Consider the following 23,658-nt stretch of genomic DNA (forward strand, 5'->3'; position numbering starts at 1 on the left):
AGGTGACTATGTTCAAATTAAAAATGAACTCCGATGGTTTGCATGAAATACCGTTCAAATCGACGCCAAAACCCGGCTTGTAAATTGGTTGAACAAGCTGGTTACCAAATCAATCAAAAACTGAACGCCTTCAGTGTGCCACAGACACTGTAGGCATATTTCAAATATCACGTGTGACACCCGTTGACTCTTCGTGAAATAAGAATGCTACCTCTCTCGTCGATTCCAGCTGTCAATGAAATCGATCAAACCGGCATCATGTTTACATTCTCTCCGTCGATCTTCTCATTCTAGTACCTCACCCGGCACGCCAAGAAAAACATTGATGTTCTCTCACGCACACAATTACCTGCACATTGCTGCGCACCGACTCGTGAGAGCTTCAGCTGTCAAAATGTGAAAAAAATAATATTTTCTACCTTTCCTCCTGTGCGTGTGGTGCGTGTTCTTCTGGATCATAGCTGACATCAGCATTTGGAAAGGGGATTTTTCTACTGTTAAATCGACGATAAACATGCGTTAAACTAATCGTTAATACCAATTTTCGTGGTGCAGTTTAATGAAATTGTATTAGGTAGCACGAAAATTGTCGGCCGCAAGCTGGAAGAACTCGTCTTCTCTTCCGGGTAGTGAAGTAGGAAAGAGGTTTCTAAACGACTGAGGACTATCTCTAATGATCTATTAGCGGTGGGTGTCAAAGTTCATTGTGGATCGAAACAGCTCAAGGTAAGGAATTCTTTCAATTGGTCTATTTTTCACGAAAAACGTTTTGTTTGTCTAGAAAATCAAAAGTTTATGATAAGAAAAAGGATAGAGAATTCTGCAGCGAGAGAGTAAGATGAAATAACTTTTCTTACGATACACCAATACACACAGGTCGTTGGGAGGAGGTAAAACATAACCTCAATGAATACTTTTGCTGTTCTTGTCGGTGTTGAATGGATTACGAATGTTTATTTTCCACGAGATTGTCCCGAAATTGTTGTTGGTTCTGAATATTTGTTGCTGTAAGTTTGTTTTGATGCCGGCTCAAGGTAAATTTTGATTGAGTAAAGTTTGTATCTTCCCTCGATTGTAACGTGTTGCATTTTGTGTCTAATGGATTACGCTCAAAAGCTAGACAAATATGATGACTAATGATGATGTAAAAGGTACTGTTTATTAAAACCTACTTCTTTCTATTTTTTTCAGCATGGCTTCGATCTCTTGAAAATACCATCGACCTCCCCGCAATTTCGGCTGTGATATGATCTGAAATAGAGCAAGTCCATTATTCTGCACGACAAGAATAAATGTTTCGAGTCAAATTTAAGTTAAGAAGAAAAATCGATGAGTGATCGCTGATTTCGTTAAGGAGAAGTTAAGCAAGGAGTCCCAAAAATGGAAGTGTCTCGGCCACCAGTCATGAAAGTAGCCAGCTGTAGTAAACCATTTCAGTGCTCTGAGTGTGATAAGCAGTTTCGACAGCTTAGCACTCTCACAAATCACATGAAAATTCATACAGGTAATTGTCAAAATATTCAAGCGTTAGTACATGATCAATGATCTCATTTTGCGCTTATTGCAGGCGACAAACCCTATAAATGCACAATATGCTCGAAAGAGTTCCGCCAGACTACAACTCTATCGAACCATATTAAAATTCATACAGGTAATGAGAGAGGTCATCTTTCAATAAATATATGTTTTAACTCTTTTCATTCGCATAGGTGAAAAACCATTTCACTGCACTTATTGTGGCAAACAATTCCGGCAGCTGAGCACACTTTCAAACCATTTGAAAATCCACACTGGTAAGTATTTCGTTGTAAATTGTTTGATACTATTTAATACTATTTCTTTGCGCAGGTGAAAAACCATACGAGTGTTCCGTTTGTGGTAAACAGTTCCGACAGTCTAGTACGCTTAATAGTCACATTAGGATCCATTCGGATGATAAGTATTGTAAGTATCGCACTTTTCAATATCGCAATGTTCCAACTGGAAGCTTGTACCTTCAAAAGTCAAACGGTGTCCCATAAATAATAGTGACAGCCTCTTCCCTTCCCAGCTGTGAAACCCTTCAAATGCACAATGTGTCCCAAGGAGTTCCGCCAAACTACGACTCTGTCAAACCACCTGAAAATTCACACAGGTAAATTTTAACATACTTCCAGGCATTAATAATTTTATTACAAAAATAATCTTCATTCCAGGTGAAAAGCCCTATACTTGTACATATTGCAATAAAAGTTTTAGACAGACTGGAACGCTCTCGAATCATATGAAAATCCATACTGGTATGAATAAACTTTTTTGCATCTAACGATCGAAATGAGAATAACATTTATTATTTTCTATTTATTTGCAGGAGAAAAGCCCTACGAGTGTGCTGTCTGCCAGAAACAGTTCAGACAGTCTAGCACGTTGAATTCTCATATCCGAATCCACACCGATGACAAGATTTGTAAGTATGAATAAGAATATCATTGAAAGCTATTTATACATTGTTGAAAATACAAGAAACATACTCTCATCTTATGAGTCAAGCTGAAAAACTATCTTTTTATATTTGTTTCTTCTTTTATTTGATAGTGGTGCGGGACAAATATAAGCTCAGGTCAAGAACGAGTTGTTATAAAGCAGCCAATGACGCTTTTCAAACCCAGTCTGATTTTTAAAATCGTTTTTTTTTAACATTCATGTATCACTGGGACCAGTTTTCTTTGATTTTTCATGGTAAACCCATGCCGTTTATTTAGTGTATGTCACTCTATTTCATTACTATTGAGATATATTGAAGTGGTCGCATAGCATTTACGACTGTACAAACCGTGGTTGGCTGTACAATGCTCAACTCTATTGTGAACGAGAGCCCCAAAGAGAGAGCGATGATAAAATATTTTTTTCTGGCTTGTTTACCTTTGGGAGAAGGTGCTTTCTTTACTGGCACGATAAACAATCCACGAACTTCCAATATCAATAGTGTCCCCCAGGCTTGGAGCATGTTTAGAGGGGTTTTATCATGCACTACTATCCCCCCAATCTGATCAAAGTTGTAGCAGTATACGATAAACAATCTCTCACAATGTGCAGCATATTATGATAGTTACAGATACGTGAGAGATTCTCTCAATTTTCTCAGGATTCAACCCCTGCCAGTGACCAGTCCACTAAATTCTGCTGTATTTTACACGCATTCGCATCTTCATACTCTTGATACAACTGAGTCATGTTAATAGCACTCTCGAGTACAATGTTGAACAGTAAAGAGAGTAAAGAGCTTGACACCTGTAATCCGAACATTTGAATTCAAACATTCCAGCGTAGCACGTATCACCCTAATTTGTTTCGGCAGAAAACCATGTTCAGATATTCGCAAGGTAAACATCTGGTACGTTGTCGAGCGGCACTCACGAAAACGTGATTGGTATGTATTTGCCGATCAAAGACTCTTTAAGCAGTCTCAGTTTGTTAAACAGGATGCGTGACAGTATTTTGTAAACCGAATTCAGTAGGGTAATTCCTCTATAATTGGCACACTTCAGTCTTTATCCTTTCTTGTAGATTGGGCGTATGAGGTCGGTGGGTATTTCTTCGTCCTACCATACCTTCAGAATTACTCGGTGGATCGACTAGTAAAGCTGCTCACATCCGTGCTTGAGAAGCTCGAACGGGATCTCGTCCTTCCCAGCAGCCACACAGCATTACAGTTCTTCAGCTCGCTGACAGTCTTTTTAACCTCTCTGGTCGGTGGTTCCACAGCTTGGTCTTCATCATCAATGTTCATCCTGTTTTTCATTACATTTATTCTTTTAACAATTGGGTTGTTTGGCGATGAAAAAGTTATAGTTTTTCGTTGCTCGATCAAAAGAGCACATTTTTATAAGTATTACATATTTTTATTGCGCTTCAATATTTTAACCTTGTCAATGAAAATGATTAATGAAGATTTCAATCTGTAAGCTAAATGACATTTCAATTTACATAATGACAGCTCGTCCCGTAGTAATATTTGCCGAGTAGTAATTCCAAAGTTATTTCCATACTAACTTGAAACGTGTTTTGGACCTATTGTATCCAGGGCCCGAAAAATTATGAAACTTTGGTCTCTGGGAAAATTTTCTTCACGATCATTGCACATGGTGGGCACTTGTACGGTATTGTGGCATACGTCATTGCAAAAAATCTCCACGTATCGTTCTAGTTCATGCTATCTTGAGCTTCAGCTACCACACTTTCTTCGTGCTGCCTTTTCCTTCTGCGGTGGATTCGCTTTTCTTCGGCTGCCGCTACTATGTACCGCTCTGTTCTGTCGGATACCGGCCACGAAGCCGTATGTTCTGGCGACATTCTTCGTGTTTGTCACCCTCTGGCACTCTTCATAGAACCAGACGTTTCGTCTTCGTCGTTGACCAGTGCCAATCTCTTCCCGCGACGTTGTTGTCACAGCTTCGTGGATAGGGTCCTAAAGGCTATCGACATCTCCAGAACCGTTGATTCTCAACTGCTCGTCTAGATGCTGGCGGTACTGTGCAGCTATCCCATCAGTCGACAAGTGTTGGATATTGAAGCGCAGCGTTCTGTTAGTTCTGGAACTCGTGACGCTGGATAACCGCGCCCGGGCTTCGGAAGGTCCTGACATCCTGACATGTGAGTAATGTCGCCAATCAACCAGCACGTGGTCGATTTGATAGCAGGTATCGCCTCTCGGGTGCCGTCAAGTGTGTTTGCGGATATTTTGTCGTGCGAAGTATGTATTGCTGATTGCCACCCTAGCAGCAGCGAAGGTTACTAGCCGCAGGCCATTATCATTAGTAATAATCGCCGATGACTATCTTGACATCTTGTTTTGGACACTCTCCGTAGCACTTATCTAGGCTTTTTTAGAACTCATCCTTCATCTCATCGGGTTTATCGCTCGTTGGCGCATATATGATGATCAGGCTGTAGTTGAAGAACTTATCCTTCATTCTCAACACACGGATTCAGTCGCTTACTGGTTTCCACCGCATAACTCGCTTCATCTGCTTCCCAATTACTATGAATCCGACTCCACGTTCTGCTTTGTTGCCGCCGTTGTTTATCGGGAAAGGTCGGCCGATCATACTTCTACAGCAAGCTACCCTCGAATCCTCCTAGTGTTCTACGTGTCGTACGTTCAATAATGGTCCAGGCCCGAGTGTCATCCGTGGACTCGATCGGCAAAGCTACTGCTACTTCATCGACTTTAAAAAACTACTTCATCAATTCTCGTGATCGTGATTTTCGATGTTCTTTTCTGTAGCCGTTCAACTGCCTCACATTCTCCCACCTACTTGCCATATTCGCAAAAGTCTAATCATGTCTTAGCGGACACTGGTTCACTCGTTCCCCGCGCTTTGAGAGTGGTAAGGAGCTACACATGTTCAATGCCGATAATGATCCTTGGTGACGTATTCACGTAGCTGTACTGTGGGAGTCCTCTTCCGGAAATGTTAACATTGAACCGTTGTGAACCCCTTTCTTCAAAAGAAATGTTTTCCGTTCATCCAAGCCAATGTGTTTAAGCTAGTCCATTGATTTCTAGCTCTGTTGCCAATTCGGCTTCTATAAGATTAGTTTGACACCCGTCGTCTAAAAACGCAAACGTTTCCACATTCTTTCCGTCATTCTCATGCGTCACTGGGGCTCTGGAAGAGTTACATTGAATGTGGTATCGACAAGTTCGTTCATGAAGTCACCAAACGTCGCTAAGTTGACATCGGTTTGCATACGTTCATACCAAGTCCATTGCAGTTTTAGTAGTTTTTCTACAGGGTGTCCGCAAATTATCCGTACAAACTTTGAAGACTTGGCTCTGTACAATCAAGCATAATAAATTCAATATTTTCGCACGGTTTTAAACATTGGTTTATTATATTCTTAAGGAATACGTTTGACACATTTCCGATTTGATATATTTGCAAAACCAAGCCAAATGTATTAAGGTGTCTTAAAATGAGCTGCTTTTCAAGCTTCATGACGGAAGAGAAATGTCCATAGAACTCACTGGATTTGAACCGTATAATTTTTTATTTCCAGTCTAACTTGAAGCCATTAAACTGCAGGTAACATCAAATAATAATAGGACATTTGGATTCACTCTTTTAGATTTTAGAGGTAACACATCTCCAGTATGACTAGCGGCCCTCAGGAAAAACGTCTCCGAAAAAAAAATAAATGTGTCTATCTCAGTGACAAGCAATCATTTAGAAATTATTTATAGTTGTATTTTGTGTTAACACATAGATGTATTATAAAAGGTACATGGACATAGATTTTTCAATGTTTTCAATGCGAGATCTTCTTTCCAATATTTTGCTGTTCGGATAACTTGCGGACACCCTGTAATAACTCATGTAGCAGCATCGGATTTCGAAGGTGATCTACTAGTTGTGCCACGAACATATGGTCCACCAAGTTGCGTACATCCATTCCGAAGTTTATGATTGACTGGAGATTGATTCACGGCTTGGAGATGAGACTACTCGCAACCGCTACATCAGAGTGTGAATCAAGACTTCCGGGCATCCATATCATTTCCTCAGTGTCTCCATAACGTGGGGCACTGATTCTGGCATCAACAAGCAGCTTTTCACTGAGTCTAACGCCCCTCTTTCAAGCAACGTTATAGTCGATTGTATTGCAGCTGTTAGGTTTGATGGCGAAGGAATTTGCTTTAAGTGTGATGCCACATCGCCGGTGATAGTCGTGGTTGATTGACCAGCCGTGAAACCCTTCGATGGTTGACCAGCAGGTAAACTTTAAAGTGATAGACCGGTGGCAAATCATGTCGTTGCGGCACTATCGACGAGATTGACTTTAACGCATAATTTGACCCAGTTGGGATTGCCGACAAGACAGGTGACACGGGTGCTTTTGTGGAGTAAATTCCGGATGAGTTGCAATATTACCAAATGTACCATTTAATTGATGCCCTGGCGGTGTGATGTAACCCGAAACGCCTGCCAGAGTTACCGGAACTGCTAACACAGACTTCCTAGCACCCAACATTGTAGAACGACCATCGTTCTAGATGTTATGACCACAGCTTCTGAGATTTGTAGCCCAGATACCGCAACTGGAGATCCATGCTTTTGATCGACGTTAAAAATGGATGAATCAGTAATGGGGGAAGTTTTCCGAATGCTTGTTAATTACTTAGCCGATCTAGGACCTTCTTACGGCTGGCACGACTGCTCAATCGGCTCATTTTCTCTCCGTCATCATCTTCCTCCAAGATAATGTTTTGCTTCTGCTGAAGGTAGGCCTCTTCCTTTTCCGCTCGTCGTTTACGATGTTCTTCGAGCTGTTGTATCAATAATTGTTTACGCGCTTGGCTGCTAGCGGAACTTCGATTTGACTCAAGGCTGAGTCGCACTTGCCGGTTCTCTAATTTCGCCATCCGTAGCACAGTGACTGCCTCTACAAGTCTTGTCCAGTTCGATATTGACTTCGCTTGCATCAATGCAGTTAGGGTGAAACCACGTATCACACATATCGCACCCCATCATCGAGGCGGTCGTCCAAGCGTTGGTGCACATACCGCAGGTCTTAGCGTCTCCCACCATCATCAACAAAGGAGGGATTTCAGTATGCAGTGGAGGTTCTAAAATGGGCGCTTACTTTGCAGTTCTCCTTACTACGCAGGGTCACTCACTTCGAAGGACTAGCTTGATGAACAGTTGAGCAGTTAAAAGTTTGTTCAAGATGCGGGTTTCCAGGGAAAGAAAACTGTCTTTTTAGTAGGTTGGAAGTTCCCCAGCTTTAAAGCAGAAATTTTCATTCTTGTTTTACAAAGATTACAATTGTATTTAACGCTTACATCAGGTGTTTCTTCCGCTTTCCAAAAAACACCAAGACAAATTTATTCATCTCGATCCCTACACAATTAATCCTAATCATGGCTAAATAGAACAAAAAAAAATCAATCGATCTTAAGAAATAACAGCTTTTGCTATCATCACTGAATTTAATTAAGGCATACCAAATTATTACTTACAACTCTATAGCGAATATTAGTTCTATACTATAGCGCTCAATTGTCAATTTGGGTTGCCCATAAATTGGAGTCGCAAGGGCCGGATTTACAAATGTGGGGGTCCTCTCAGAAAAAAATTGGATGCTATTGTATGCTTTCATTGGTAATTCCTTTTAAACTTTTATGCTTAATGTTCTGGATATGGATTCAATTACCCAAAGTTAGATTTGAATTTTCTTTAACCTTCCAGTCGTCGCGCGATTTGCCACCGTCAGAACCACCACGCTGCTGTTGTGAACGAAAAGCGAGGTTTTTTTCAGCAGTGCTGTACAAAATACAGCAGTGCGACGACTGAAGTGTTAAAATTACTTCAAAACCGTCAGACGCGCAATTAAAATTGGGTGTAAGTGAAAAAAAACCTGCTTCAGAGTTAAACGGTTTTGAAGATCTTCATATTTATGATATTGTTTTAGATGCAAAAACCATCTAAAACAATGTTAGAAAGCTTGAAAAAAGTTCAATATTTCAGTACATCTAACTCTAAATCGACCAAATTATCACTTACTTTGGGCCCCTCTATTGTAATCCAGAATAAACGTTTTTTTTTATTTAGAAGGCTCAAGCGCCCAAAGGCATTACGGAGCCGGATTGCCTAATTTATCAACAAAAATATTTTATTAATTTAATAAAAAAATTCTGCTTGCGTAAATTTGTCTTCGGTGATGATTGTAATTGTTCATTCGCCACGTTTGGTTGATGTTGTTTCCTGGTGTTTTTCAACAGATTGATGGCAAGATAAAATTTTCCGGGTGCACTAGTGCTCAACTAAAAGCATTTAGGTTTTTTAATACTCAACTCTGTAGCCTATGTGCTAAATGGAACTTTTTTTTTTTTTGCTGCGAGCATCAACATTCCATCTCATTCCGGTTTGCTCAAACCATTGGCGTTTTCGAAAATAATAGTACGTCAAGTTTTTAAAACATGAACTATTGAAAATGCATTATTAAAAATTTGGTCGACTTTAGCCTCATTAATTCCAGTTTACCAGCTCGTACAGCGTTTCTTTTGCTTAATTTACCACAAAATTTAATTTTCATGTGTTGATTTTTTTACTTTTTTATTGAGGCAGATTCATCCCCAGTCCGATAAACAGGACGTTGACGTTCACTATGTCATCGGTTGTAACATCGGATCGTCGGATAAACTCCGGACTGTTGTTATCAAAAGCAGTAAGATTAGCGAAGGATTTGCCAAGACCATTCGCTATAGCCGCTGGTTCCGCTGGTGGGAGCCTCAGTGGCTACCGAGATTTGTATAGGATGGTGATCACTTCCGTAAGGGTCAGCATTAACATTCCTACCGTATTGGCGGACCTCCGTCCGGGTAAAGGCTGAATCTTCGATTACCGTTATTAAGAATAGCGATATCATTGTCCTCGAAGAGATCAAGCAGACTATTGTTTCTAGCGTCAGAACTAGAGTAACCCCAGGCAGAGTGGTGTGCGTTGAGGTCACCGACAATTATTCTTGGTTCCGGGAGTTGATGAATGCATTTTTCTACCTCCCCGCGTAGGTCAGGGATATTCCCACATGGTAGATAGACGCAAGCTACGGATATTGGGACACTTCCCTGGAGCTTGACTCCGGCCATTGATAGTTTAGAATCAATGTTGAGTGATGAATGGAATCGATTTTAGCCCACCGAGAGCGACGGACCGGCGGAAATTGGCATTCCGCTTCAGATTCTACATGTATTTGCCGCCGAGAGAGCGGTTGAGTTGTTCGATATTGATCCGGTTGATCTCATTTAGGTTGCTGAAGAAGCCGTTGGTATTACACTGTAGGCTGGGTGCTTGAACGGTTCCTTGCCTGAATTCCCACTTCCCACGTCGTCCGTTGGGGCAGCGGGTAGAGCCCGATGCGTCCCTAGCGCTTGCAAGTCTTGACTTCCCATGTCCAGGCTCCAGGGTTATAGGCGTAGGTGCAATGCTTCCCTCTTCTATGTATCCCCCAGCGCCGAGGGTTGTCCGCCAGTTTCGGTGTGGAAGACGTCTGCATGGGTTGAAAAATATTCATCAACATGTGCGATTTTCTAAAGTCATTTTTTGAAGCTCTAGAAAAGTATTGTTTCTTACCATATAAAACGAATAATTTTGTATGAAAACTGCGAAAATTCTTGAAACAAAGTTTAAATCGAAATTTGATAGTGTAATTCAAATTAAACTACACCCTAAATACATAAAGATATAAGGCCCAATTTGCATCATGGTGAATCAAATTACTAATGCGTTTAATATAACGACTTGTAGCTCAAAATTGTGACGTGCTGAAATGTTTCTGAGAGCGTGTTCAGGTTCAGTAGTGTCATGTTTACTAGATGTCCATTATTTGATCCTTGCGCGCACAAAAATGTGATTAGTTCAATTTATTCAATTAACTAAATGAACAATTGTTTTGGATTTCTTTGCAGGTAAAACATCATCTTCGCCAGTTCCTGTACCAACACCGATATCGACCATGACGATATTGAAGCTCGAGGATATGAAACCACTCTACACGATAATTTAATAAGTATACGAATCGACCGAACCGGGCAGCAAACCAACCAATTCCAATTGCTTCGACGTTTATAAACGTATTTAAAAACTCATCGATTGATTCTACGGCAAAGCCTTGACTATGGGTAGTACCTATTCTACCACTTCGTGAGCTTATCGAATTAAGTTTGGTTAACTTTAATGACTCGATTCGTTTTTCGTTTTAACCCTCAAGTGGATTGGTAGCAATTAAAGCTTTAGGATTTCGGAAGCCACGTGGAGGTTAATTTGCTCACACGTTCAAAGTCACTTCCGTTACTGAACACCTGAAGAAAAGTTAATCTCGAATGGGGATGGCATACTTGTTACTGTTTGTGTATTTTCTCGACCAATTGATGCTTTGCTCCTTGTAATTTTCCAATCAATCACCTTGTAATCGGATTAATTTCGCCGGTGCATTGGAAATCCAAATTAAAACATTAACCAACCTGCATCCATCGGTTGCCAACATGGGATGGCATGGCATCTCGCTTGAGCATTATTAAGTTTAATCAGGCGCACTTCCACGCAATGAGGGTTATCTAAAGTACGTGACGATAATGGAAATATACGCAATTGCATGCCCGGGGGCTGATCAGGCTCACGGGGATATTGATTTCCGAACGAATGGCCAAACAAGCCCGGTGGTGACTGGGCTGGAAACTCATCTCATTGATGGGATTGCTTTGCGTTATCAGTAAGTCTGAAATCGAACGGGTAATTACAGTGCGACACAAGGGAGGCAGCTCGCTTTCTTGGTTCACAATTGGCTCGTTGACGTCCAAGGGCTGATCAAATATGTAGTCGCTCGGGTGCACCGTCTTCAATGTAGGGGTGTTCATACTCAAGAATCATGTAGTGTAAATTGCTGAAAAAGGTAAGGACTTGCATTATAATTGAAATTTCTTTGATATTTACTACAAAAAGAATTAATTTTGCAAAAAATTCCTACAAAGGTTATTCTTCATTGAAATCCCCTAAATTTAGCCGAGGACAGCTTTTAACGAAGTTTTACGAAAGTCAATACTTAATTTTCTAAATTGGATTGTGTAATGATAAAAAAGTAACAGTTTTTTTGTAGCTTGCTTAAAAGAGCTAATCTTAAAACATGGGTTTTTACGTTTCAATAACTCAATTTTGACATTATTAATTATTTGAAAAGATTTCAATCTGTAGGTGCCATTGTACCGATTCATTAAATGACGACGTTTATACAGGGTGTCTAAATTATTCGTACCAACTTTGAAAGCTTGGCTCCATGCAAACACGCGCAATTAATTCAGTATTCCGGCACGATTTAATGTATTGACCTATTTTATTATTGAGCTGTGAGTTTGACACATTTCCCATTTCAAATATTTGTAAAACCAAGCCAAATGTGTTGAGTGGTCTTAGAGAGAGAGCTGTTTTTCTTTAATCCTAATAATTGAACATCCCTAACTTCACTTTTCGTTCGCCTATGACCGTTGCGATTGGATGTGAATGAGTGCGAACTAAAACAAAGAAAGCGAAATTGAAAATTCGAAAGAGATCCTCACTCGCGGCGAAAGATGATCATCATCTCCTTCGCGACGACGCACAGTAGGACGAAATCAAAAAAAGTGGGACATGTGTGTTTGTGCTGAAACTATTGGGTTTAGCGTTTCGACATGTTCTACAAAGTTTCATCATTTGTTGAGTACTTAATTTAGACACTGAACACAATTTCACTTAAAGTGATATACACTGAGAAAAAAAATTAACTTTTTTAATTATTGTCAAATTTGAAAACTGTCTAAGGAAGTATTGTAGGCAACATCATTTCATGAAAGTTTGTCGAAGACGGAAAAGTTCTATCTCCTACACTGACGAAGTTAGGGGGTAAAAATGATGGGTACCCCCTTAAGACTTATATGTTCTCCATAACTTCTAAATTTGAATTTTTGCATTTTTACAATGTTCTACAATGTTTAAGGTGCTGTAAAAATACACATTTTTGCCAAAGACACTGAAGCGCTAGCTCTTCATTTTGAAGATTTACGAACGATTTTCTGATTTTTTCACATCAAATTTAAGTGTGCATATCTTGTAAAGTTGCAAGTAGTAGCAGCTAATTTTAGCATCATGCTGTTCCTCAACCTATACCCTTTTAATATATGTACGAATAATTCCGGGGTCAAGCGGGGCTCATTGCAGTTTGTTTAATTGAAAATTGTATTTCCTATAATTAAATGTATGTTTTTTAAATTTAAATTATTGTTTTTATTTCTATCTGTTATTTTTTATGTTTTGTTATGATATTTAACTCTTGGCCCGTTTTACGAACGGCACATTTATAATGTTTACTGTTCAAGTTTCAATTTGACACGGTTGACAGTTGTTGTTTCCGTGAAAATTACTGGATTTTTTTTTCAAGTGTATCAGGTTTATTAATAGTTAAACACAGTTTTATTAATCCTTAAATACTCAATTTTGGTCCTATACTAGATACCGTCTGTCGCTTTTTGTAATTTTGCAGAGCTAGGAAATCAATACATATACAGATATACAGCGCTATAATAGATATCTAAGCGATATCATTGATAGCTATCAAAACTAGTTTGTATCTTTCTATGTTTTAATGTTCTTAGGAGTGAAATTCAATTAGTTTTTATCAATAAGATTGTAGTATATACAATCAAATTATATATTTGAATCAGTTGAACAGTTGATTTTAACCTTATAGTGGTATTTAGCGCTTTGATATACTTATAAAAATGTTGTCAGATACATGGAAAAATAAATATTACTTAAAAAAATATAACTGTTCAAATTTTGACAAAAACTGTAAAACATAACATTTTATCATCGTTTAAACTGGGCAAACATTAAAAATTCCATAGCAAAATGAATACAATACTTAAAAACTATACCACATAAATAAAAACTACAAAAAATATATGTTTAATTATAGGAAATACAATTTTCAATTAAACAAACTGCAATGAGCCCCGCTTGACCCCGCAATTATTCGTACATATATTAAAAGGGTATAGGTTGAAGAACAGCATGATGCTAAAATTAGCTGCTACTACTTGCAACTTTACAAGATATGCACACTTAAATTTGATGTGAAAAAATCAGAAAATCGTTCGTAAATCTTCAAAATGAAGAGCTAGCGCTTCAGTGTCTTTGGCAAAAATGTGTATTTTCACAGCACCTTAAACATTGTAGAACATTGTAAAAATGCAAAAATTCAAATTTAGAAGTTATGGAGAAAATATGAGTTTTAAGGGGGTACCCATCATTTTTACCCCCTAACTTAGTCAGTGTAGGAGATAGAACTTTTCCGTCTTCGACAAACTTTCATGAAATGAGGTTGCCTACAATACTTCCTTAGACAGTTTTCAATTTTGACAATAATCAAAAAAGTTAATTTTTTTTTCTCAGTGTATATCACATTAAGTTAAATTTTTTTCAGTGTCCAAATTAAGTACTCAAAAAATGATAAAACTTTGTAGAACATGTTGAAACGCTAAACCCAATAGTTTCAGCGCAAACACACATGTCCCACTTTTTTTGATTTCGTCCCACTGTGCGACGGTCGGCAGGCACTCACTGTAGGACGCAAAGCGGACTGACAGAACCCATAAAGATGATAATAAAAATCAACGGTTCAAATGGAAAAGCCTGCCGACGAAACTGTGTCTCTACAGGGCCATAATTATATGATTAAAACTATATGAATTACGGAAAACAAATTATTGTATTGTATATTATTATACAGAATAACAATTATATAATGAAACTTTGATTAAAACTGATCACCAATCAAGAAGATCGTTGGAAAGTAAACTAATGCCCAAGTAGCAGCAGTTTGGTGCGGCATCCGAGGCCACGTGATATACATTGAAGGTTAGGTCAAGTAATAAAGCCATTAAAGATGTTCGGACCATGATGCAATCTGGGAAAAAACACACAACTCAAAAAAAAAATTGCCCAACATTAAAGGAAAGTAAACCATAAAAGGGCAAGCGTATTAATTTATTAGCCATCAATCAATGTTTGCAATCAAGTACATCGGTGAATCTTGGGGGGTTAACGATTAAACGAACCATGGTCTGGTACCAATATACTTAGAAGCAGTAGGAAACGATCGTAACGAATGAAAGAAAAGTCATTCAAATATCAAACAGAGAGCGGTTACCATGAAAAGGTGAAATGAGTTTTTAAAAAACTTGTCTAAATACAGGAATATCGGTTACTCGTGCATGTTCACGTAGGAAAGCGTACATTGAGAATTCCATGCAAAAAGAGATATCGAAAAACTCAACAGCTGAACATTTGTAGAGCAACACAGAGAACATATGGGCGTAAACGCTGATATATATATTCTGCTAAAACAAAAGTATATATTATGTGAATATTAAATGTTTTTTACAGAAAAAAAAATCAGCTTTACATATTAAAATCCGAAACGATCCTTTTGCTTCCATCTATACCATAACCATTTACATAACTTACTGTTGAATCTGCAAATAAACTCGTTTATTTTCTCTTTCTTAACGAGGCCAGAATAAGTTCATCTCGGGACCAACGGCTTTTCCCTTACGAATAAAGTCGTCACTATAATCTTAACGTTATAGGCGACTATCTCGGAGATTGCCCAGACAACCAAAATGTACGTATAACGAAATCATCTGGAGGCTTTGCATGTGCAAAATTTCAGTTATAAGATGCCGCGAAAAGGCCTTCTACGTACAAAAATGGAGGCGATATACGTGCATATATTATGTGATGAATAATAGCATACAATGCGAGCGTATAAATTTTCTAATGAAATAACCCGCGATCTTATGCGACTTAACTTATGATAACAAATGTTTTCACGAACTAACCTGCGATCTTATGCGACAACTCATGATAACAAATGTTGATCTGACTGCTGCTACGGATTGATTTGAAATTGTACGAGTGTACGGGACGAAACAAAATGTACAAATGAACTCAGAAAAAAGTATTTTATGCGAGGAAACTCATCAATCTGACGATTTTATTCACCGTGTTTTGCGAATTTTATGTAATTTGTATGAATTAACGAATTATTACGTGATCTTTTATGCGACTTCTGGTTGTCTGGGGGGATTTTGATCCCATGTCCTCAGCTATTCACTCTAATGTGTTCTAATCATTCTCTGTTCTCTAGAAAAGCTCTTTTGAATTCTGTATAATTTTATTGGAAAACTAGTTGGTATATGCACGTCGTGGCGCCCAAAGACAACATTTTCGTAATGTGTGCCTTACTTTTGATTTATCTTATTACATCCATCCATATCTATTTACTACCGTTTAATGGTATTTATTTATTTTTCGATTCCTTTATTAATATTTTGGTTGTTAAAATGAAGTAAATGAAATTCATGAGAAAGGCTTTTTGACGATTTATTCACGTCGGTAGTGGTTTATAATCTACAGAGTTCATATTTGGCAACAATATGCGTCATAATGACACGCTTCTTTTGCAATGTTTCAGAAAATTCGATCGGGAATAAAACCCCATGCCAAAGTGAACCGTGGAAATGTCCAAATTAAAGTGTCCATTTTCCGGCCATTTTGCTAGTCCCGGGATTTGAGACCAAAATCTAAGCTTGTCCCTGGAAATCCCGGGATCCCGGGATTTCTCAAATTTTCGATACAACTAATATATAGGTCGAAATAAAAGTACAAATTCAAAAATACAATGCTTTTTCAATGCAAAAAAAGATAATGTAACTTTCCAAGATAATATGTGAATTATAACAAATCACATTTCATGTAAGACTTTCTTATTCTGATGAAGTCACTTAACAAAAATCAAAACTTAGCATGATTAATTAGGGGTTCGCAAGGGATTGTTCAAATCCTCTATATCACTCATTAATGGAAGTATGGTAAAAAATTAAGTCATAATATTAAAGCAATTTGCTTCAAACATTTGAAAAACTGTTCTAAATAAACGATTAAAATCATTGAAGGTACAGTATGGCCCATAAAAAAATGCGAAATTCGTCATATCATGTTTTATGGTAGATTTTATATGGAAAATGCAAACGAAACATAAATGTTATTCGTTATTTGTATTGTTTAATCTACTTAGACTCTGTTTTTGTTTGGGACATGATTTTTATCTTTTGCTTTTACCTTACTAGAGGGGAATTGTAAGCATACCTTCAATTTTTATCAGGCTGTCGTCGAGTTCAATATCTTTGTGTTGGAAGTTTCTAAAATACAGTCAACTCTTAACTGTATCAGCAATGAGGTGAGATTCTTCACAGCCCTTGTCTCCAGCATTCGTCCATATCAAAGGATAGAATGGATTCATACCTGGAGCAATGAAGATTTAAAATTATTTTAGAAAATACGGCTAATTCTGGAGAGTCATGGTTGAACCTACATATAAGTGTTATAAGCTGCTCTGTTTTGCTCAAAACCTATGAGCCAGTATTGATATAAGCTGTCTCTAACCAAAGGAACAAATTTCTTCCTAAAAAAACCGCTGTAGACCTCTGTATTGACGTTTTTATTAATTTTTAATACAAAATAAAGGCATATCAAACCCATAAGACGCCAATCCCCCAAAATGACCCTTGCAAAACATTTCATTGTGACCATGGAAAACACGTTTTCTATGAACCCCTCCATCCTCTGATACCAAACATATTAACATTTTCAACAAGAAAGAGAGATTTTCGGAGGTGGAAAGTTTATCATCAGAGTATTCGACAATCAGACGCTATTTCTAACTTTGAGCGGACAAAACCTTTAATCTTCTTTGCTATATTACATTTTTTAGGAAAGTAGGAAACACATGACATAAATTGTCCTAGATAGCGAAATTATGTCAAAATATCCTATAGTAATCAGAAATAACATTCACTCACAAAAGCAATAAAAATAACGCTTATGGATGGTTAATTCACGTTTAATCAATTTTCGCATGTTTTATGGGCCACACTGTATTATAGAAGATCATGTAAAAAGTTATTTATCTAAAATTATTGACTGATGTATAGGTGTACTTTGAAATTTGCTTTCTCAGCCTAGGATTATAAAACCGGCTAATGTTGAAGAGAAAAGCATTGAAACTTTGCAACTAGAGATATAAAAATATGTGTTTTTTACTAGGTAAATTTATCTTTTCATGAAAATAATGACTCGTTTACTCTCTTTTTCATGATGCTTTTCTATTTTATCAAATAAGGGTTGATAGTGCGGAAAAATGTCATTATTTTCATTGAAATTTAGTGGTTTTCATCAAATTTTACTTACATTTCGGGAATCCCAGGATTACCGGGATGTCAGAACTAAAGTCCTGGGAAACGGGAAATCCCGAATTTTGTCAAATCCCGGGATATTTTGTCCCGGGGTGTCCCGGGATGGACACTCTAGCCCAAATGTTTTTGCACCCTTTTATTAGAATATTTACGACTTATTGAATTTTAATACTTCACAGCACTCTATTACTTGCCCTGATGCTATCTAAAAGAGTTTCAAATAAACTGTTGATATAATTTTCTTTTTATGGCCAAATATACGATTGCAGAATCTACTGGATTTGATAACCAAAACCATTAATGAATAGGGAAAGTGTACCAGTTATGGCCATAGTGGCTCCCAATTTGGCCATATGTGAAATTTTGACAACTTTCACATTTTAAATCTTTTTGAATATTTTAACATCAGGATGTACATTAAATCTAACTTCTACAACAAACAAAAATTTTAAAAATTTTAACTTACAAGGGAAGGTCACGATGGTGTTACACGGGGTTTTCAACCGGACTATTTTTGTTAGATTCTACATGTCAAAATATAAAAAACCCCAAAGCCTTTCGGGTGATGGACCAGTGGTGTAGCCAGGAGGGGCTCTGAAAGGGGCAATTTTGTACGTATATTATATTATTAAGCTAATTGGCAATTTGACAAAAATATTTTTTTAGTATCTATTGTGATGGCAGAGAACAGAATTGACATTAATGTATGTTTAAAATGTATTTTCCATGCCATTGGCGTAACTAACATGGACTATGGACACCAAAACAAATTTGGTTTTATTAGAATAGTATACAAATACTAAACCCATCCCGATTGCGCCTATGGCATGGAAAATACATTTCAAACATACATTAATGTCAATTCTGTTCTCTGCCATCACAATAGATACTAAAAAATATTTTTGTCAAATTTCCAATTAGCTTAATAATAAAATATACGTATAAAATTGCCCCTTTCAGAGCCCCTCCTGGCTACACCACTGGTCCATCACCCGAAAGGCTTTGGGGTTTTTCTTATTTCGGCATGTAGGATCTAACAAAAATGGTCCGGTTGAAAACCCCGTGTAACACCATCGTGACCTTCCCTTGTTAGCTTAGCTTAGCTTAGACTGACTACACATATCAATGGTTGCTATTCCGTGATTGACCGAAGTCAGTGAAAATGCTCAAAAAATCAACTAGAAGTTCGGCTGGGATTGGCCATAATCTTCTTCAGTGTGCATAATTCAGTGCCTCTATTTATACAGGGTCAATAACGGCGCCGGCCACGTCCTTGCAGTCAGATGGGATTGGGGGAAGGAATGTTAGTGTGTAACCTTTGCTATTTGGAGACCGTGTTTGCCTCTGCATCTCACCAAAGGTTACTGGGAAGGATGTTTGTTAATGGGGAGGATCGTTGGGTCAAAGGATTCACTTTGATAAGTGATTAGACCATGATAAATAGTTTTTTGTCAAATATAAATATGCTTTTATGAAAATATAATATTTTCATTTGATATGAACAATTTCTATGTAAAGGAAAATTATGCCGACACTTGAGGTGACGAACCATTCAAAGTTTGTTGAACAAATATCTAAATGTAACATTCCTACAGCTGTCAGGACGAAAGCATGTGTTATTATATTTTACTTATTTGAAAAGAAACAAAAACTCGATTGGCTGGAACATCATAGAACACTCTTATTCTTATGCTGACACTTACAGTGGCGAACCATCCAAAGTTTGTTGAATATAGTGAAACTTTCACAAGTCTACACTTGTAGTGTCGAACCATTCAAAGTTTTTTTATAATTACAAAAATAAATATAAAAAGAAAGGAGCGTTTTGAAATCAAAAAAATGTTAAACATAAATAATTCATGAATTAGAGTTTATGTCGACACTCACAGTGACGAACCATTCATAGTTTGTTGAAAAATCATATAAACGTCCTACCGTTGTATCGATTAAATGTGCAGTCATACATATTTTATAGATTAGAAATAGTAGCATGGAACGAGCTCACCAATCGATCCGTCATCCTTGACTGAGCAGCAACAATCCACATTCAGCTTAACTCGTTTGCTCGGCTATATAAAAGCACTCAGAGAAAATAGGCGCACAACCCGAGAGGGAAAACAACTGACGATTGCTCGGGCTTTCTTGACGCACTGCCAAGGAGCAATCGTCAAGGTCGAAGATCAAACAGAACTAACCGATCGCGGCACTTTTTCACGCGCGACATGTTATATCCTGCCCTCGTCACCCGCTCCCGCAGAAGCAAGCGTCAAGGTCGGAAGATCAAACAGAACTCCAAACAAAAATTTAAAAAAATTTAAGACATTAAAGTAATTACGTATGGCGAAATAGGGAACCACCACTATGTCCATAACTGGTACACCTACCCTATATCATAAATTCTAAAAAAAAATAAAGTGGCTATCGCTAAACCTGTGGCAAACCATTTTTTGAATTGATTTCTAGGTTTCTAATACGTTCAATGTTTCAAAAGAAATTTTCAATTGATCTCTTCAATGCAATTTATTGGCCACATTCTGTTGACTTAAAAATTGCGATGAAATTCAGAATATCGCCGAAGAATTTCTTAAGCTCCTTCAATAAGTAAGAATTTTTGACATATGTTCGAATTTTAAAAATGTTTGTTACAGTAGCTCAACACATCTGTACAGAAAAATAATCGGAATGTTTTTTCTTCCAGGGTATACCTAAAGAGACCGAAAGAAAATTTCTAAGAGAATTCTGCGAACATATTCTTTAGAAGTCCAATTTAAAGAGCAACATGGAACATAATAGCAAATCCTGTCACTAATCAATTAAACCTATTTTAAAATGTCATTTTTTTATTTCTTTATTAGAATCATTTCAAACATAACATTCATTTCTTATATCTAGGTGTTCTGTGTTATTAGACAACACTATCATCCTAATTTGGTAAAAGAAATTTAAGACTTTATTAACATTTTGTTAACAACATATTACAATTCATTTGTCGTAGCAGTTCAGATTTTTTACAGGTGAGTTGATTTCACCTGCTTATAAGAGAAAAAAAACGCTTTGAATTTACTTAACCTAAACATATAACGCATTAATCGTGGCAATAGAAGATTGTAACGATTTTTGCCTAAAATTATTAATTATTTTATTTGACATTTGTTCCAATGTTTCAACATTGGATATTCTATGTAACTCATTGGTACTTTACCAGGAAGGAAGCTTCAGAATCATTTTCAAAATTTTATTTTGATTTCTTTGCAGAGCTTTCTTCCTGGTATTACAACAGCTAGTCCATATTGGTACAGCATACAACATGGTTGGCCTGAAAATTTGTTTAAATAGTTTTCTTAAGACAAAGTTTTGATTTTCTATTAATAAGGGGATAGAGACATTTTACATATTTATTACATTTGGCTTGAATGCCCTCAATGTGATTTTTGAAAGTTAAATTTTTATCTAGCATGAGCCCTAGATACTTAACTTCATCTGACCAATTTATTGAACTCTCTCTCATAGTGACAACATGTCTACTTGAAGGTTTCAAATAAAGAGCTTTTGGTTTATGTGGGAATATTATTAGTTGAGTTTTGGAAGCATTAGGAGAAATCTTCCATTTCTGCAAGTATGTAGAAAAAATATCCAAACTTTTTTGCAATCGACTACATGCCTGTGTCATCCGCAAACAAGGATTTTTGACATCCCTGAGGTAACTCAGGTATGTCAGATGTGAAAATATTGAATAATGTTGGTCCCAAAATGCTGCTCTTACAGGAAGTCTTCCAGATCTGGAGTTCTGATAATTAACCAGAAGTGTACGATTTGACGGATAACTTTGAACTATTCTAGCAATGTATGTTGGAAAATTAAAGTTTTTTAATTTTACAACAAACCTTCATGCCAAACACTGTCGAATGCTTTTTCTATGTCTAGAAGAGCAAGACCAGTAGAATAGCCTTCAGATTTGTTGGAACGGATCAAATTTGTTACACGATGAGTGGTCGAATGTCCATGGTGGAATCCGAACTGTTCATTGACAAAAATTGAATTTTCGTTGATGTGGACCATCATTCTGTTCAAAATAACCTTTTCAAAAATATTACTGATGAAGTAAAGCAAATTGATTGGAAGATAGCTAGAAACTGCTGCAGGATTTTTGTCAGGACAATATGCTAATTGAAAACATTTGTTAAATATATCAACTAAGAATGATAAGCTACTTTCTGGAAGTTTCTTGATGAGGATGTAGAAAATTCCATCATCGCCAGGAGCTTTCATATTTTTGATTTTTTTAATAATAGTTCCCACTTCTTCCAAATCAGTCCCCAGGAATTTTCGAAAACGTTCTCTTGATTGAGAATATTTTCGAAGTCCTAAGTAACTTGATTTTCAATTGGACTAGTAAGTCCTAAATTAAAATTGTGCGCGCTTTCAAACTGCATAGCAAGTTTTTGAGCTTTTTCGCAATTAGTTAGTAATAATTTGTTTTCCTCTTTCAATGCTGGTATTGGCTTCTGAGGTTTTTTCAACATTTTAGATAATTTCCAAAAGGGCTTAGAGCCAGGGTCCAATTGAGAAATTTTATTTTCAATTGTTTGTTTCTTAATTGTGGAAATTGTTACTTAGTTTTTTTTTCTGCAAATCCTGCCATATATTTTTCATAGCAGGGTCGCGAGTGCGTTGAAATTGCCTTCTCCTCACGTTTTCAAGACGGATTAAGAGTTTAAGTTCGTCGTCTATTATCACGGACAAAGTTTTTTAATATAAAAATCTTTCATCGCAATCCAGGTATCAAGTGTAATGCAATGATAGATTTTCTTAAACATTGCTTGAATTTTGAGCAAAAAAAAACTGGTTTTGGAGCTCTTTTTAATATATTCGAATCCTCTGAGCAGAATATCGATAGAGAAACTTAAAAGTAGATGGAGTACCGTGTACCTTTTAATTCCGCTCCTAAATGCTTATCTTTGACAGATACGCGTATTTCGACTACCACTTGTAGTCTTCTTCAGTGCCAGTTACTCGTATCCACTGGATAGTGGATGATTTTCTCTCTACATTTTAGAGATTCAAAGCAATTTGCGAACACGAAAGGACGTCGGTTTGTTTTTAGTTTTCTTTATATCGGAGTGATTTTCAATCTAGTGTTTATTAAAAAAAAAAGTTCTTTGTCTCGATCTCTCCCTATCTTGTCCCTTCGATATCGAGATGTGGAGAGTCGACTGTTATACGCTAAATATTGTACGCCTTCGATTGATGATGGCTGGTTGTAATAAACAATCCTTCAATCGGTCTTCACAAGAACGTCGTGATTGTTGGTTCAACGTACTGGTTGTTATGATGTTGGTCCGAGAAGTTGTGATTGAAGATCCAACTATCTCAACAACTTGAATTTCTTCGATAACTACAGAATTTGTAGAAAACTTGCATTTTGTTACTTTTTCCCTCACGTGGATTTATTTCCAGAGTATTTAAGACCCACCTTCGCGTCACCACTGTTGCATTCTAGCACAACGCGTTAACATACGACTTAAAACAAACAAGTTAAAATTATTTATTTACATTTACTTGTATTTACATAGTGAATCTGATGATAATTTATGATCTCGCCCTAAAAGCCAATGGTAATCAAGAGGGTAGCTTGTTGTTACTGAATGAAATCACGCGTTATTTCACATGATAAAGAGATGCTTCTCTTTCTATCTCCCAGTTGTGATAGTTTTTATCTTTGTTCATGAGTATGCTTAAAAATAACAAGCAATATACTAGGTTACCAATGGTTTTAGGGTGAAATAATAATTTATGCGAGAATTGTACAATTGAGCCTATGCATGCTTTAA

General features: G+C 37.1%; 1 protein-coding gene across 3 annotated transcripts; it reads left to right on the forward strand.

Annotated features, from left to right (window-relative positions):
• The first annotated feature begins 371 nt into the window (after positions 1-371).
• Positions 372-12,039, forward strand: LOC5565706 (gastrula zinc finger protein XlCGF8.2DB). Of its 3 annotated transcripts, none has more exons than XM_021843503.1 (9): positions 375-726; positions 1,192-1,504; positions 1,568-1,651; positions 1,710-1,793; positions 1,849-1,944; positions 2,051-2,134; positions 2,196-2,279; positions 2,351-2,446; positions 10,451-12,039. In XM_021843503.1, exons 2-9 carry the CDS (start codon positions 1,381-1,383, stop codon positions 10,546-10,548), a joined length of 750 nt encoding a protein of 249 aa, XP_021699195.1. In that variant the 5' UTR covers positions 375-726; positions 1,192-1,380; the 3' UTR covers positions 10,549-12,039. The 3 variants fall into 3 exon arrangements, with proteins under 3 accessions (XP_021699198.1, XP_021699195.1, XP_021699197.1); XM_021843505.1 differs by lacking the exon at positions 375-726 and adding an exon at positions 880-1,034; XM_021843506.1 differs by lacking the exon at positions 1,568-1,651 and having other exon boundaries at positions 372-726.
• The last annotated feature ends 11,619 nt before the right edge of the window (positions 12,040-23,658 follow it).

This window comes from Aedes aegypti, chromosome 2 (assembly GCF_002204515.2).
Source record: "Aedes aegypti strain LVP_AGWG chromosome 2, AaegL5.0 Primary Assembly, whole genome shotgun sequence".
NCBI classification, from domain to species: domain Eukaryota; kingdom Metazoa; phylum Arthropoda; class Insecta; order Diptera; family Culicidae; genus Aedes; species Aedes aegypti.

Bases quoted from the DNA above. Each gene is read 5' to 3' on its own strand.
- LOC5565706 (XM_021843503.1), top strand. From the start codon at position 1,381: ATGGAAGTGTCTCGGCCACCAGTCATGAAAGTAGCCAGCTGTAGTAAA. The intron at 1,794-1,848 runs GTAAGTATTTCG...TTCTTTGCGCAG, and splicing joins CCATTTGAAAATCCACACTG to GTGAAAAACCATACGAGTGT. The intron at 1,945-2,050 runs GTAAGTATCGCA...TTCCCTTCCCAG, and splicing joins CCATTCGGATGATAAGTATT to CTGTGAAACCCTTCAAATGC.